Raw genomic sequence first — 18,399 nt, forward strand, 5'->3', positions numbered from 1 at the left:
AAAGGAAAAAAGGTTAGGGAAGAAATTACTGTTCATTTAAAAATGTGTATCATCTTATAAGAGGGTCCTGAAGTTTCAAATTTACATATAAGAATACATTTACATCTTAAATGTCTAGAAAAGGCACAAGTTTTATGTAAAAAAGCAGCAAAATTTTAAATCCATCAATTTATTGAAAAAGCCATTACTTTTATTAGAAAAAATGCTTCTCAAGATGTTGGCAACAAGTCATGGTACAGACACAAGTTTGGTTCAGAGTATTTGTCCCTGAATTACATTCCAGGAGGAGGAACAGCCCCTCCTTGGCCATGGGAAGCAGACGTATTTGAGGGACTATGTAAGCTGGTCTCCTTGTACACAAACCAAGCATTTCCTCCCCACAGTATCATATTCAGAAAGCCAAAGATCTATGAAAGAGAAAAGGAAATGTGAAAATCTAATGCTTAAACAGTTTATTTTCCTTTTTGACAACTTTAGGCAGTACATCATTTTATCTCATTTAATGTTTAATACTATATACAAAGTAGAATGAAAAAGACTGTATTTTTTTTTTGGTGGGGTACCAGGGGGATCAAACTCAGGACCGTGTGCTTGCGAGGCAGGCGGCAGAACCACTGAGCTAAATCCCCAACCCAAAAAGATTATATTTGAACACACAAAATTTGGACATGTGATTATTCTCAAGTAAATAAAGCCAAATCTCTAAATCTGTAACGCATAAAAAACCTGACTAAAACTTTTTGTTTTTGCATGCTCATTGTTCTAAAAAAATATGGGATTAAAGTAAGAACACCGAAAGTCTCCTTGTATTACTTTGTGTTTAGCCTTCCAGGTTTCTTCCCTGGGGCCTTCCCCACTTTCCCCTGATTGGAATTGTTTGTTACAAGGTACCCTTGTACACCTTTTCCTATTTCCCTCCTGTCTCCCCCAATGCCACCTCCCCTAATTCAACCCAACAGCTACCTAGAAGAGCTTTACTTCCTACCCTCCACTGATTAGTGCCAAAGAAATTGCTCTCCTCATATACTTCTGACTAGATGAAGTCCGAGATGAATCCAAAGCTACTGCATTTGAACAGAGTAATTATAGATAAATATGACAGTATTTGTAAAGGACTATATTACTGAAGGTCAAATGCTTTATCTTTTTGTGTATCTGTATACAAAGCATTTCTAAATATATTCAGCTCAAAGCACTGTCAATATAAATCTACTGACTTCTAAATCACACAAAGTTACCAAACAAAAATTTGGGCAACCGCTTTATAAGGCAGTACTGACTTCTACTGAGAAGACATTTTATTGAAAAGACATGGACCTCCCTAAACATAATACAATGCAGTATATTAATAATATATTTAGCAATAAATTTAACTACATTTTGTTAAAGTAGCAAAGTAATACTCAATACAGACTAAATTTTAGACTTAAAAAAACATGGAAGTAGTGCTTTCATTTACCCTGGTTAAGTCACATTTATATGGCAGGCCCTAAAGTCAGACCTGGTCCAAACTTTGGCATGCCATTTACTAGCTATGTCCCTTGAGTGATTTACCATAGTTGAAGGGAATATCAGCTTTCACATTCCTTTTAAAATGGTTATGTAACTTAAGATATGATAGCTAATGCCTGGCACATAATTTCAACAAAAGTTAGTGATTATAATTAGTGTCTCTCAAGTAAAAGACTTATTTTGTCAGTTTTAGTGAAATGTGACACTCAAGCAGATCTTGGTCAAACCTGTTCACAGATAATTTCTTAACAAATTTTCTTGGGCTGGGGATTTAGCTCAGTGGTTCTGCCGCCTGCCTTGCAAGAGCAATGGACCCGAGTTCAATCCCCGGTACCAAAAAGAAAAAGAAAAAACAAATTTTCTTCAGTTATAACAGCAAAAAAAAAAAAAAAAAAAAGTAAAAATAAAGCATACATACCACAGATACATTTAGGGATCCCATACTTGTCACAGAACCAAAATGACACTCTGTTGATGACTGTTTACAAGGCAGAAGTTCCTGAACAATCCTGGGACTTGTAGCTACTTTAATATCTGTAAGCGCTTTAGCCCAGGCTGAAGTACTCACCAACCACAAAAAAGTGGCAACAACAGTAATAACAAAGTCCTAAAACAAAAATAGCAATAATTAACGGTCAATTTAAAAATATTAAATTTTAAATCCACAATGAAAAAATAGGTTACATTCAACTTTATGGTACTAAGGAATGGCCTTTATACTATTAAAATTATTAAAAGATCACACTCAGTATAGTACCTGAAATACAAGAGTTAACAAGATTCATTTCCTCTGGGGTCTTATGATTTTTACAGTAGAAACCAAAGTGTTCCACAGCTCTCGCCATAGTCTTACCTGAGTCATCTACTTCCCAAATCAGACCTTAGACCCCATCATCACCAGTAACTCTGTGTTTCCATAAATCTCTTTGGATCGCCTATTCTCCATCAGCACCTCCTTCCCCCTCACTCTTTGGCGTCCCAATCTCCAAGAGTCCTGACCCACTAAGACCTATAATCTGACCCTACCACTTTTGGGGGTGGGGCAGTACCTGGGATCGAACTCAGAACCTTGTGCTTGCAAGGCAGGCACAGTGCCACTAAGCTAAATCCCCAGCCACTGACTGACCCTTCCACATTTTTACTGCCTCAACTTCGCTCATGTTAACATGCCCCTTAATTTATATTTTAAGTTTGTTAATCCCTTGAATAAACTCTCCATGCCCTTATCTTTCTCCTATTTCTTCATACTGTTCTGGTAAAATCCTAACTTTAATTAAATCTAATTCTCCACGAGATGGGCAATAAGACAATGGATGCAAAGAACAAAACCAGGTTTAAAAAAAATTCATGACTATTAATTTTAAGAATGCTCACCATATAAATAAAAGACAAAAACAAACAAACCCAAAAAATGTCCCAAGACACCTTATTACGGTAATGGCCTACTAAATCCTTTGCTATATATAACATTTCCAAGAGTAAAATGAGAAGTTTTGATATCTAGAATAGTTTTTTATTAAACCAAAGAGATGAAAGGGGGAAAATTATTCTCCTTAATATCTGCTGGGGAAATAAAATTCTGTCCAGTAATACTGGTGCCAATGATCTAATTAACAGTTTAAATATCCATCTGTACAATATATAATATAATGCTTTGTTTGGTCTTCTGGAAATTCAATGACCAAAGTGGGAATAACACAAAATTTATAGGTTTAATGTTACTCTAAGCAGATGGGTACATGTGAGGCTCATATCTGCAGCAAAAATCTTTCTAAGTCCAGACATTTTTAGGGTATATTATGGAAGTATTTTGTTTTTTAAATACTGGTTTAGATTTTAATTATTTTGCCAGTCATCTTTAAAAAGTCATTTATTTAGGATAAATATCAGTACTTTCTTATGAGATATAAGACATGCCATATAGCTTGCCCACTTGGCCAAGACAGCACTAAATAGCTTGTGATTAGATCAAAACCTAATGCCACTTGTACAAACATGCAGGTATCCACATTTTACATTTAAGCCCTTCTTAAAAAAATGAAGATCAAAGAAAAAATGACAGTGCTGGGGATTTAGCTCAGTGGTTCCTCTGCCTGCCTTGCAAATGCAACATCCCGAGTTCAGTCCTCAGTTCCAAAAAAAAAAAAGAAAAAATGACAGAAATATCTTTAGCTGACATTCTCTGCACTGTGGGAGCACTGTGCTGTACTCTGCTGTACCTTCTGCTGCAGACAGACATCTTCTATGTTTGCACCAGAAATATAATGCCTTTTGGAGAACTGATAAATAATATAAGGTGAACATACATTAAACAAGTTCTCTCTAGGCTCAATCACACCTCCAACCAATGTTATGTCAAATCCCTTTAATTTTCATGTATTCCTTCCAAATTCTTTACTAAAAATCACACTGTTCTTCCTCCTTACCTCCTTCACCTTCCTACTATGCTCTTCAAGTCTACTTTGTTAATAGTTTAAGGCATGACCTTATATTTCAAAAGCAGGAACTTTTCTGAAAATGATGCATAAAATAAAAAGAGGGTGAAGGAAAGCGAGGCATTATTTTGGTCCCTGTGGACTGTGTCTGTTCCACTCAGGACTGTAGTCACAGTGTAATCTAAGGGAACAGTGTCACCTGGAATTCTGTAGTACAAAACTGCAGCTGCCAAGGGCAACTCTGCAAGTTAGGATATGATTCATTGCAAATTTTTAGAACTGGGGATACCACCCTATTTTGTTTGGCTTAATTTCCCTGTATTCTTGGTTCCATACTGCTTAGAAGCCTTAAGCATCTGCTACTTAACACAAACACATGCACACAAAGTACTATATTTACTTAAAAGAGAACTAAAGTGGATTGAAAATTTCAGTTGAAATACTTCTGGGAATACCTTAGCACAGAATTGAGAATATTGCTGAAAAAGCAATCTTTGTTAATAAACAATACCTAAAAAAATCAATGTTATATTTAAAAATCTGGGTATCTGAAAAAAACCCTTTATATTTATATGGTTAATTAAAAGCAGAATTCAAAACTTAAACAAGAAGCATTAATTACATGTTATAACAAAAACATTTATGGAACCAGTTCTAGAATCACTTTATATGACCACTGACCATTCTTAAATAAAAAATTGCTTTGCACTTCCAGGATGATGCAACTACATCAGTTTTATAGTTTTTCTTTTTTTTTTTGGACCAGGGATCGAACTCAGGACCTTGCGCTTGCAAGGCAGGCGGTGGAACTACTAAGCTAAATCCCTGGCCCAGTTTTATAGTTTTAACAGAGAGAAAAACCCTCTCCAGAACGGATGTAAATGTTGCTTTATGAAGTATGGTATAGTATTTTTTAAAGTTTATTAGACAAAATTTTATTTTAAAAATTTATTAAAATTTTTTTGAAATACTGACAAGGCAGGAAACATCTAACGAATTTTAACAAGATATAATTATGTGATCACCAGAGTCCCTTTTTATTTTTAACTTTTTTATTATATTTTAGGAAAATGTATAGTTTTCTTTCCTATGTTTTTCAATACATAAGAAACAATAAATCTGCACTGTAAAAGACTATTTCATTCCTTACTTACCCTTTGCATTCTTTATGATCCAGGCAGCAAAAATTAAAAATAAATAAACAAAACTTTAATAATTTCTTCATATTTAGATAATTTTCCCTTTAAGGTACATACAAATAATTAGCAGACAAGTGTTAACTAGTATCACAAAAATACCTCTGTTTCGCTTTAAGTTAATAATGACTTTGAAGTTATTCTTTTATAGTGAAGATAGTTTACAACCATGGCTTATCTCTGGATTTGCCACTGATAATCTAGGGCAACGTCTATTCCTTGAATGTCAGACATTTTATTTCTAGTTCAGTGAGTTTGGAAGCCATGAAGGGCATCAGGATTTCAAATCCAAATCCTCTGCTGGCATCTCAAAGATCCAAACTTGCTCCTGGATGCCACCATTGCTAAATGTAAGAGTCATCTGGTCACATTTAAATTAAGTGGTTTTAGCAAGAAAGCTGCATGGGCAGCATATAAAGGATGAATATGATCGTGTTCCCAAACACTGTATTAAAAAAAGAAGTGAGTCAGATTTGATCTGTGGACCATAATCTGCTGTTCCTTGATACAGACAATTAAGCTCAATAAGATATAGTAAAGGCATAAAGAGGGCCTTTGAAGAAAGATAAAAAAGGCCAGGAGTAGGAACACTAATGGTATGACCTGCAATTCTCAAAGGCATTAATTTCTACTTAATTTTTCTATTTGCAACTTAATAAGCTCTATCGCCTGTTTTAACAATGACAGCTCAACTTCACAACACACACCAAAACATGTTTAACTTATGTCAAATGTTCTGATATCTAGTAAAAATACCTACACTTAGCTTCCAACATAACTTGTACACTTATGTAAATTACTTCATATAAAAAGAAATGAAGTGCTTACTCACAATCATGGGAAGTTTATGACTATCCCGGTACAGGTTTGTGTAACCAACATAAAGCAGAAGGGCAGCAATGCAGTATAAGAATACAAAGACTGCAAATGTAACATAGAATTGTGCAGAAGAGGAGTAATCTCCTACGAGGACGTGACTTTTCCAATCTACACCACAAACATTTGAAGATGACTGAAATGATGCCTGATTCAACCTATTAAAAAAAACGGCTCAAATAAATGTATGAATTACTGGACTCTTCAATAAATACAGAATATTAAGCAGAATACTAAAACGACATTTCAAAACATACTCCCTAAAGATATCAAAAACATTTTTTTAAAAATGGTAACTGAAATACTTAAACTAAAACTTTCACAATACACCTACCATTTAATCTGGTAAGTGGATTATGACAGAATGAATACAGACTGAATTACATACTTTTACACTGAGACACTACCTTCCTGTAATTAAACAAACAAGCAGATTAGGTGGGATTTTACCAAATATTTTAGCTTGAGACACTTCTATTCCAGAAGGCAGTGTGTGTGACTAGCCCCAAGAGAGCCAATTATAACAATGATTCACATATTTTAAACCTTAGATTAGTTGTTACCTGAAAAATCACACTGCCTCTTATTTTCCCTATTTATAAATTACAAAAGCACATATCGCTAAAGATACTGAACAGATTCCAGAATTAAACAGAAGGGAAAGCACATAGAAGGGATTTGATAATTAGTTAGTACTCGTAAGATTTTAAACATTCTGACATATATGACTTTATTTAAATACCAAAACATCTTTAAAAGGTAATATTTTTAATTTACTGGACAGAAAAATTGAGTTTTATGTCAAGTAAGTTAAGTGGAAGATTTATATACCAGCTTAAACATAGAACACATCAATGAATATTGAAGTCACACAGAAGACTTTAAAATCTAAATTTTCATTCTTCTTTAAGAGTAGGAGCCAGGCGTGGTGGTGTATGCCTGCAATCCCAGCACTTGGGAGGCGAAGGGAGGAGGATCACCTGGAGTTTGAGGACTACATGGTGAGGTCAAGGCTAATTAGCCCAACTACACAGTGAGGCCTTGTCTCAAAAAAATGAAAAAAACAAAAAACAAAAAACAAGATTATGAAAGTATGGTTTTGTGTTAGGGAAAACAGGAATTCTTTATATAAATATACATCTTAAAAACTACATAAAGAACGCTATTCAATAATGGCAAAAACATGAGAAATCTAGATTTTTGCTTCTCTATGTTAGGGTTTCCCCACTACAGCAATAGACTAGTCTTTATTTTTTTCTTTACAATCCACCCTGGGACAATAAGATAAAAATGCTGAGGCAATGTCATATTAATACCAAATTTTGTAAATGCTTATTCTCAACTGCTGCATTTATTTCAACATAGACTAGGAAAAGTCTATACATGGATACTGGTCTCTGTTCTATAGTCTGAGTAGCAAAAATCAGAAACTTTATAACATCCTCTACATAATAAATTGTTGAAAATCTTAATGATTCAGTATGAAAGTAAAAAGAATTGTTAACTTAAAAAAACAACTCACTCACCTGAATGGATAACCAAAAGTAGCAGTGACAGTTTTATTCTCAGTCACATTAGGACGACAACTCACTAGAATTTCTGTTTTGCCCTTAAAACCCCCACAGGTGGCAAAAGAGAAAATGGCAGCAATCTACATAGGGTATGGGAAAAAGAAAGAAAGAAAAAGAAGTATTACTATATTCAAAACAAGGGTCATTAAAACATCAAGTACGTTGACTCTCAAAAACTGGCTCAATAACATTCTAGAAACTGCTAATCATAAACTAAATGTAGAGTAAAAAATATTTTAAAATTTATTTCCAAAACTCAATAAATGTCATTTTATTTTCTCTTGAGTGTAACAGAGAAATTTATATTCTAATCTGTATATCATTCTCTCATACCTGAATGTATCTACTAAGGTGTATGAAATTCAGAGAAGAATCGTTTATTACTATCAAAATAAAAAGGGGTAAATTATAGAGATTATTTTTATTTGCAGCCATAATACTGATGAACTGTAAAGACGAGAAGTTGTGTGCAGGGAAGAGATGTTACTTCATGAGCTGTGAAGTAACAGGAAAATTGTTTTTCTGATCATGCAGATGCTTAAAAGAATTATGATCTTCTCTGAAATGGTATTTATAACAGGGGGGAAAAATTGGGAGCATCCTAAATATTGACAGGGAAACAAACAATAGTCCATTTGTATAAAGGACCATAAAGATGTAAAATGTTGGGGATTATTTAATAATATAAAAAAATGTTTACCACACATACAATTTGCTTAAACAATGTATTGTACATGTTCTATATCTTTGCATATGTAAAATTTAGAAAGGTCTTGCACCAAAATTTTAACAGTGGTCACCTCTCAAGGCAACAGAAAGTAAGACTGAATTTCTTTTCTATTTGTGTTCTAAGTTTTCTCCTAAACAAAACTAAAAACCAAGATTACTTTATAGTATCTGTAACTGAGGACTCAAATACTATGTAACATCTATAACTTAAGGACTCTAATATATTGTAATATCTATAATGTAACTGAGGACCTGATCCTTTAGCAAATGCTAACGGCTCTATTTTCAAAACATATTTGGAATCTGACCACTGCATCCTGATCTAAACCACCACTTCTTGCCTGAATTTTGCAATAGGTTTCTAAATGATCTGCCTGCTACTGTCCTTGCTACAATTTCAGTCTATTATCAGCACAATAGGCAAGGTTATCTTTTAAAAACTAATTCTAAAAACTTTATCCTCTCCTCAAACCCCTTCAGTGGTTTATGAAATCTCTCACAATAAATACATTTCACATAGAATCCTTTCCTCCTTTAATATTTTTTTTACCCCAAGTTGCTTTTCCTTTGCCTCACATGTCTACACAAAACTGTTTCCCTGCTACTTCTTAAACTTCTCCATCAGGGCTTTTCTAATGGCTCTCCCTGGAATACATGTTTAATAACTCACTGCTCCCTGTTTCAAAATGATCTTACCAGAGGGCTTTCCCTCCCTGCATTACAAGGAACAGAACCCACTGCTTGCTGCTCTATTTTGTTTCCATCATAATTTTATCACTGACTTAAACCATGCTTAATGTTTTTCTTTCCCTAGAATGGAATCTTGAAGAGGTCAGGAACCATCTGCTCAAGGCCACAAGCCCCAGGAGGTGGTAGATAAAATCCAATGCAGATGAGCTGCTTTATCACAGGCCCAAAAGCAAACAGACCAACTTAGTACGGACTTAACTTCTGATGTCACAAGCCAAAATTCTTATTGTTAAAAACTAATTATCTCATGTATATTGTAGTATTGAAAAGTTAACACAATTGATATTAGTGTTTCTAATAAGTTATTCTAGGGTCTTGAGTTTTGTATGCCATAATCAGTATCACAGTAACTACTGAAGTAATTTTTCCCCATAAAGAAGAAATATGTGAAAAAATCTGGTTACAGAAAGTCTGAAGTGATGACCAGCACATAGCCTGGGGTCTTCTGTTAAGAATCTGTAGATAAAGACAGAAGAATGGGTAGGCTCTCAGAATAAAGATACATGAAAACAAAACACCAAGAAATGAGTTTTGGTCAGAAACTCACATTTGGGGTTAGGAAAAACAAAAGAAAAACAAACAGAAAAATGAGACACACAAATTGAACCAGTAGAACAAAATAGGCCAGAAGTGGATTGGTGTATACAAAGAAATTACATCTAACAAGGTAGGCATTGTAGATCACTGAGGAAAGGCATGTGATGATTTGAAAGACGTTCATAAACTCTGAGACAACTCTTCAAGAGGTGGAACATAATTTCCTTTTCCTTATTATGTGGAATGGACCTAGTGCCTTGCGTTTAGAAGAGTATGACAAAAGAAATGGTTGTCTTCTAATATGAGCTATAATATATTATATGCAACTTCTGTCATGCTGTTCATCCTCCACATACTCATTATCTGAAGGAAGCCCGCTGCTATGTTGGAAGGATACTCAAGCAACTTATAGAGAGATCCATGAGGCATGGAATCAAGGACCACCGGCAACCACATGCCTGAGCTTAGAAGTGCAACTCTGTGGCCCGCCAGTCACGTGAGTGAGATGCAGACCTGGTGATGACCGCAAGCCTGGTCAGCAGTTTGACTGCAACTTCAAGGCAAACCACACTGCTATGCCACACTCAGATTCCACCGATAGAAACTAAGATGACAAATGTCTTGATGCTCAGCAAGGACAATTTATTGGGCATTAACAGACAAATACAAGGAAAGGCTATTCAATAAATGTAACACTTAAATGCAAAGTCTTTAAGAAGTAAAATCTGCTAGGTATGGTGGAACACGCCTATAATTCCAGCACTTGGGAGGCTGAAGCAGGAGGATCACTGCAAATTCAAGACCAATCTGGGCTACAAAGCGAGACACTGTCTCTAAAACAAAACAGGAGAATCTGCGATCAAATAGAAAGAATTTAACATTAAAAAAAATTAATTACAAGAGATTAATTTCAATTACAGAAAAGACTTTTAAAATTAAAAAATTAGCTTTTGAATAGAAAGCAAGCTACAAACTAGGTGAAATTTATGATAATATTACAAGAAATCTACTAGCCTATAGATTTCTGAGAATCCATTGCTTATGTGTACTGAGAGACACATATATGAATGTTTACACTGACAATGTTTATAATATCAAAAGTGGGAAGGGGAAAAGCTACAGGAAAATTGGTAAGATACAGTAGTATATTCTTGCAATATGAAGTTATAAAGCAAAAAGTAACTAGCAACAAAAGCTACATATGTCAATATAGATGAGTCCTAGAAATCAAACACTGGTTAAAAAAAATATTATGTAAGACTACCCAGAAACCATCCCCATCCCCCCGACCGACCCCCCCGAATGGGGGATCGAACTCTGGTCCTTGTGCTTGCAAGGCAGGAGGCACAGCCACTGAGCTAAATCCCTGGTCCCAGAAACCATTTTTAAAAGCTCTTTTTGCATCATTTTTTTCAAGTCCTCACTATTTTTCACTGGGATTAAACCACTAGGCTCTTCCTCATTTCTAACCTGATTCTAAACACACCATCTACAATGCGGGCTCTAAAGCTGCAGTATCTAGTAAGATAGTCACCAGCTATCTGTGGCTACTGAATACTTTAAATGTGATTAGTCTAAACTGTGATGTACTCTAAGTGTAAAACACATCCTGGATTTTGAAGATTTAGTATGAAAAAGGTGAAATACCTTCTTACTAATTTTTGTTTGTTTTTTGGTACTGGTGATCAAACTCAGGACTTCTGTTTGCCAGGCAGGTGAGGCGCCATTGAGCTAAGTCCCCGGTCCTTCTTAATAATTTTTACATTGGTTACTTATTGAAATTTATGTATATTTGATTAAATTATATTCATTACACGTATATGTTACACATTACACTTTATATTTATTACATAAAATATGTTAAAATTAATTTCACCCATTTTTTTAGCGAGGCTAATTGAACACTTAAAATTACTAGGTAGCTTGCATTTTAAAATTCACATTGCATTTTTATTGGGCAAAGGTACTTAAGTGATGTCATATTGATGCACACCTGTAATCTCAGCATTTGGGAAGCTGAAGGAGGATTGATATCAGTTTGAGGCCAGGCTGGGTTACATAGTGAGTTCAAAGCCAGCCCAAACTACATAGTGAGACCCTGTCTCAAAACAAAACAAAGCAAAACAACCAGATCATGTCTCTCCTGTTTAACCAGATTTCCTCATTGGTTTTCCAGATCTCTATGTTTTTTTAAAAAGCCCAGACTTTTCAACTTGCCATAACTCACATGACTGATCTAACCTTAAAATTATCTTCTAGATTTACCTGCAATAAATTCCCTGCCAGGTTCTGTATGATTCTGTTACTCAGTACTACTACTCATTGTTCCTGAAGCACAACACATATTTATGTCTTTGATATGTATGTTTCTCCGGCTGGGAATGCTTCCACTGGCTAAGTAGCTCTACCTAATTCCTTGTGACAGAACTCATTATTCTTCTGGGCCGTCACAGGCATTCACTCTGTTACATACTAAACTCTGCAATTGTTATTTATATACATCTATTGCTATATAAAATACAAAACACAATTCTTGATTAATAAAACAACCCCAAATAAATGGGACACTGCCCTGTACAATCAGTGTTGCTGTTAAGACATCACAGCCGGGTGTGGTGGCACAGGCCTGTAATCCCAGCACTCGGGAGGCTGAGGCAGGAGGATCCCGGTGAGTTCAAGACCAGCCTGGGCTACATAGTGAGTTCCAGGTCAGTCTCAACTACCCAGTGAGACCATCTCAAAAAAAACCAAAACAACAAAACAAAACAGACGATCACCTCTTCTGCCCCCTTGCCACACTGCCATGTCTCTACACCTGGTCATGCTTGAGACTTTCAGCGGGTATAGGACAGAACACCTGACACAGCAAGAGATAACTAAATATCTTAATTCAGAAAAATTTAAAATTTTTAAAACTCACAAATAAAATTTTATTTAGAGTCTTATATAACCATTATTCTAAAGCTGCTTTTTCATAACTGGGCATGGCAGCATATGGCGGTAATCTCAGTATCAGGAGGATGAGGCAGAAGGATCCCTCAAATTTGAGGCCAACCTGAACTACAAAGTGAGATCCTGTTTGAAAAGAAAAAACAAAACGAGCTTTTTGTTACAAAGAAAAGTGTCATATTAACAACTCTGGTTTTTATCTTCTTATAGAAAAAAGGGACAAAGCATACATTTTTTATTAAATGAAGCACAAAATAATTTTAGAATCAATGATTCAACCATGTAATTTCTTCCAGTATCCTACTGCCATTTTGATTTAGATTGGAAGTTATTATCTACTGGCACAAGTAGGAAATACTCAAATGTCTATTTAAATGTACTTGTAGACTGAAATATGGAGTTAAAGCTCTATTACCTGCAGATATGTTTGTGTAGTCTTTCCAGTATTTACTTTTTAAAATGTGAATTTATTGTCAACATTTTAATATCAGGATATAGTATTACACACTTAAAATTTTGCATTTCCTATGTATGTGCGTGAAAACAGAAGTAACATCAGACCCATATTCTCATAAAACAATCAGCTGGGTCCCAAGTGACAGACACCATTCGGGACAGGGCGTGTCCTTCAGACTGTGTACTCCTCTACTGTCTTACCCTCAGGACAGCAGTAACTAGGCAACATCAAAAAGATGCTTTTGAGCCGGGTGCCACTATAATCCCAGCACTCGGGAGGCTGAGGCAGGAGGATTGCTGTGAATTCGAGACCAGCCTGGGCTACATAGTGAGTTCCAGGTCAGTCTCAACTACAGAGTGAGACCCTGTCTCAAAACAACAACAACAAAAAGATGCTTTTGTTTTTTCTTCTGAACAGCTTGTTTCATTCATTTACTTTATGACAATTCTACAAGCGCTTACTTCATTTGGAGTACATAGCAAGACTTTAAAACAAACAAAAGTCTTCAAAGAAACTATAGATTGATAATATATATAAAAAAAGAAGCCACATTACAATGTAAAAACAGCTTCTACTTAATCAAATTGTAAGAATTTGATTACCAGAATAGTATCTGAAATTGGGATTGTAAAATATAAATGACTTTTTACTCTGAGCATACAATGCACTTTAAGATACTAACATATAAAGATATGCATCTAAGTTACAGACGCAAATTGGGACTCTGGGTAAAAAAGTATAGACAGGAATTTATGACCCAAAAACGAGACCACTGGGCTTTTCAGCGAGTTATCCATCTTTCAGCCAGAGCCACAGACTAACTCCCACTCTTAGACTCTGCTGTCAGATGGTTCTGAGAATGCTGGCATTCATCTCGTTTACGGGTCCACATGTTTCTAGTCATTCACTATCAGGTTTCATCATTAAGCTGAAGTCACCTACTTACATTTTCTTCTGTTCAGTGTTGTTTATGAAAAACATATGATTGAGCCAGGCATGGTGGCACATACCCTCTAATCCCAGCACTCTGGGAGGCTGAGGCAGGAAGAACACAAGTTCCAGGCTAGGCCAGGCAACTTGGCCACCTAGTGAGACCCTAGGCCAAAATTTCAAAAACAAACAAAAGGCAAAAAGAGCTAGAGATATAACTTCATGCAAAGGACCTGGGTTCACTTCTCAGCACCACAAACACACCCTGAAATCTTTAGAAGTAGACTATATATCCTGTTTTTACTTTAAATCAAATGACCATTTATACTTAAGATGAACTATGACAGTGTTTGCTTTTTCAATCATAAGATTAGATGCCGAGAGCCAAGGAACTAATTTTTATGGATCAACTTTTTTTTTTGTTTGTTTTTCTGAGACAGGGTCTCACTACATAGTTGAGACTGACCTGGAACTCACTATGTAGCCCAGCTTGGTCTCGAACTCACAGCCACTCTCCTGCCTCAGCCTCCCGAGTGCTGGGATTACAGGCGTGCACCACCATGCCCGGCTTTATGGATCAATTTTAAAGCCTTTACTAAAGATATGAATTTTGAAGTTTTGTTATTAACGTGGATATTTCAGTGTATTCCCATATGCACTGAGCAATGAAGTAACTTACCAAGTGCTCATTTCACTCTTCTCCCTCTGCCTCTCATAGACAGTCCTAGAGTCTGCTAGGCCCATTTGTTCTATAACCCTCAAGAATTTGGATTACAATAAGTAAACTCTAATGTTCCTGAAGAAAGAGTTTTCCTAACTTTTAATCATTACACGTTGAAACATCTTTTTGTTACCTTTATTCTTAAAACACTTATTAAGCTGTATATGGAACTATAAATCTCCAAACAACCTAACTACATTTATTTTAAAATAATTTTCAGGCTATTAAATTATTTTCATGTCCTTTGGAGTTGAATCAGAATCTCGATTGTTGATCTGGCTGGCTATCTTGAAGTGTGGCTGTCACTTTATGGAAAACAAAGTAGTTGCTGCAATTGATAAACTTTGAGCTTTTATGTAAAATTTAGTTTCCTTCATGTGTTTTAGGGCATTTGAAACAGGCTCAAGTTGGTATTGCCCCCCTTTCTATTCTGGTCTAGTAGCTCTATGGTCTTTTGTCCCAAGGCTTTTAAGTCCCCTAGATCAGCACACCTTATGATGGGAGCCCCAAATCACCAACATATGAGAATATTCGTTATCACAAACCTAGACCTTCAGCCAGCAAGTAGATTGGTCCAAGTTTTGTACTTGGAGGCTATTTCTCTTTCCACCCTTTCGTAGTAAGTACACAGCTGTACGTAAGACATTAAGTCCAGATAGATAGACTTCCCTATTCTGCTCTCTATCTAGACTCCTGAGAGAGCTCCCAAGACTCAGAACTCATAAAATAAAACATATGTATATGAATACTAAGGCATTATTTACATTTTCCAATGTGTTGACATTTGCTTTGATTAAGCAAATGCATTGGAGGATAAAACTGCCGAGCCTTAGTAACAATCAGCCTTAGTACCAAACTATTTCATTGCCACACACTAGCAGTTAAACAGTTTCACCTAAGAATGTCTTTGATGAAGCAGTTATTTTTTATTAAGTCCGACACACTTAACATTTTGTGTGATGAAATGGAAAGTGCAGACTTTTGCTGCATACCAAATATAATGCCTGTCTCCACAGAAAGGATTCAAGCAATTGAGCTGTAAGCTGAATCACTCACTTTTTTTATATCACTAAATGCTCTCCCATCTTCACAAATTATGGGAAATTCTATCTTCATTATCTTACCAGATATTCATTCAGCCTACTTCAATGTGGCTTCTGATTTGACTGGAACATGGAATTGCTCTTGCTAAAGCTACCACCAGCCTCTTGGCTACCAAAACCAAGGAACACATTTTAGTCCTTATTTTACTTAACCTCTCCATCGCTCCTAACAATTCTGAGTACTCTTTACTTGAAATTCTAATAGTGATGCCAAGATATTATTGCTCTCAATCTTTCTAGTGATTCTTTTTCTCTGCTGGCAAACATATTATGAATATCCGGCCCATACATAAGTGTTTTAAACTCTAGGTCCACAAACACAACTGCACACAGAGTAACAACATTTTATGATCTTAAAGATCTTTCATAGCCTTAATGACCTTCCACAAATATTTGCTCCTCTTCCACTTAGTGACTTACCTTGGATAATGACCCACCACCAACCCACGCCAGAAATATGGCAGTCATCTTAAGAGTCCTCCTTCTTTAACTTCTAAATATATTCTAATTTCTAAACCTCTCTATCTTCATTACAACTAATTTTAAGCTCTAATAAATTCTTATGCAATATATCTCCCTCCTCCAATTCTGATCCTTTCTTTTCAATCCATCTTCTACTGCTAACAAAATAAAACAATTCTAAAAGGCAACTATAATAGTACACAAGATCCTAGTGAGATAATTGACAATGTGAAATAGGAAGAAAAGGGCTAAAGGTGTAAGGAAAGTGGGAAGGGTAGGGAAAAGAAAAAATAGAAATAAAATGTTTGTAAATGGGGAGAGGAGGAGCGGGTGAAGGGAGGAAGGGGAAAAAAAGAGAACCAAGACCTGTCGTGTAAAGGTACAAGATCCCAATAACGAATGTAACTGTACTGTATACCTAAAATGTACCAATAAACTAAAAATAAATTAAAAAAGGCAAGTTTAATTATATTATTCACTTGGATTCTGGGCTTATGTAGAAACTATCCAATAAAAAAACCAATATTCTATACCTAGTACACAGGCATTTTTCTAGTGAAAGGATCCAAGATTAACCCCAAATGTAGCAAGCCCTTTGGAACCTGTCAGAATCATCTCAAACCACATCCTCTTTACCACTATGTATAGATGCCAGCCAACTCCCAATTACTTTCAGTTCACATACCAGGCTGTGCTGCTTCAACTTTTCACCCCAATGTACATCAGATGCCCTCAGCTTGGAGAGCCACCCTAACTTGCTCCCCAAGTGAACAAGTACTCATCCTTCCAGTGTTCTTTCATCTATGAAGTTCTCCCTAGCTTATCTCTCTTTCTTTCTCCCTATACTTTGTAGACACCTTTATTATAGTATTTCTCATAGGACATTTTCAAATCCTCCATCCTTAAGAAATCTTGAGGAAAAGATCATTTTATTCAGGTCTGTATGCTAGTGTTTACCATAGTGCTTGTATATAATATACACTCAAATATTGCTTGAGTAAATATTCACGATAACATTAACAATATGCTGTTTTATCACAAAATTATTTCCTGCATAATATAAAATTGAAAGTATTTCCACAAGAAGCTTAAAAGTTTCTCCCAAATACTTCAGAAAACGAATGAATCTATCACTAGCACTTCAAAGAAAAAGTCTATGATTTTTAAAAATTGAAAATACAAGCACAAAAAGAAACTTCTTTCAAGTAAAAATCTTCACGTAAAGCTTCTCAATCTTGACATTTTTGTGGTGCTGGGATTGTAATTCAGGGCCGCACATGTGCTAGGCAAGCTCTCCATAAAGGCCATTCCCCCCAGCCTCCTAATCTTTAAATTTGATTAGCCTGGTTAATTATGTAATTTCTCTAGGAATTTTTAATTTTTTATGCACAAATAATGTCCTTTATATTAATCCTGGATACAGGTTTGCATAAAAATTCATGTCTTTAAAGTGGGTATTTGTGTGAAATAAGCACTATTTTGATTTTCAGAGAAGCAGCAAAACTTTGGGATGTGGTGTATGGAGGAAATCAGAGAATGGTGTATGTACTCATCAGAGAATCTTGAGTTTCTGTTACTTTTTAAAAACATCCTAGCAGGAAACTATAAGTTTCTCCTCTTCTTTACTACTTTATCACGAAAACAAAGGGTAAAGAGTTACGGGCATAAATGTTGCTGACTATAAACACGACCTGCCTGCATATTGGACAGAGGCCAGCTGTCTATTAATAAGGTCCTGAAAATCACCATCGAAATATGTTCTGGGCCACGGAGTTCAAAGGAAACCTTCAGTGCCTGGTAAATTTACTAAACCCTCCAAGTAGACTGATCATTGCCAAAGTCAAATGAGTAAGTCTCCTTTCATGTTAATGATTGTGTTTCACGAATGGACTCGCTTGCAAGGACCTAACACAAGCTTGACGTCCGTCCCTTCCTGGCATGCTGGAAAATGAACCGAATTCACTCGATAAGTTTCCCCTGCTTCCCTGACTCACAGTTTCATTATTTTTAACAAGAGCCGGCCTTAAAAGCAAACTCAGGGCGCAATGTTCGCCCGATCTGGTCCACTGGGGAGGAGGGCGCGGGCGGCCCGGACTCCTGTTGGCCCGCAGCAGGAAGGAAGCCCGCTCTCGCTTCGCGGGCTGCAGCGGGGCCCGGAGAAGCGCAAGCCC

General features: G+C 35.9%; 1 protein-coding gene across 2 annotated transcripts in view; it reads right to left on the reverse strand.

The window, feature by feature from the left end:
• Positions 1 to 211: 211 nt before the first annotated feature.
• The window catches only part of Sypl1 (synaptophysin like 1), an 18,810-nt gene continuing 622 nt past the window's right edge, over positions 212 to 18,399 (reverse strand). For both annotated transcript variants that reach the window (XM_010634052.3, XM_010634053.3), the window contains exons 3-6: positions 7,546 to 7,670; positions 5,976 to 6,177; positions 1,931 to 2,119; positions 212 to 407 (exon numbers count right to left, since the gene is read on the reverse strand). In XM_010634052.3, coding sequence (XP_010632354.1) covers positions 273 to 407; positions 1,931 to 2,119; positions 5,976 to 6,177; positions 7,546 to 7,670 — 651 coding nt within the window. In that variant the 3' untranslated portion in view covers positions 212 to 272. The remainder of the gene's footprint in view (positions 408 to 1,930; positions 2,120 to 5,975; positions 6,178 to 7,545; positions 7,671 to 18,399) is intronic.

The sequence above is a fragment of the Fukomys damarensis genome, unplaced genomic scaffold (genome assembly GCF_012274545.1).
Source record: "Fukomys damarensis isolate Sample0158 unplaced genomic scaffold, DMR_v1.0_HiC HiC_scaffold_4, whole genome shotgun sequence".
In the NCBI taxonomy this organism is placed as follows: domain Eukaryota; kingdom Metazoa; phylum Chordata; class Mammalia; order Rodentia; family Bathyergidae; genus Fukomys; species Fukomys damarensis.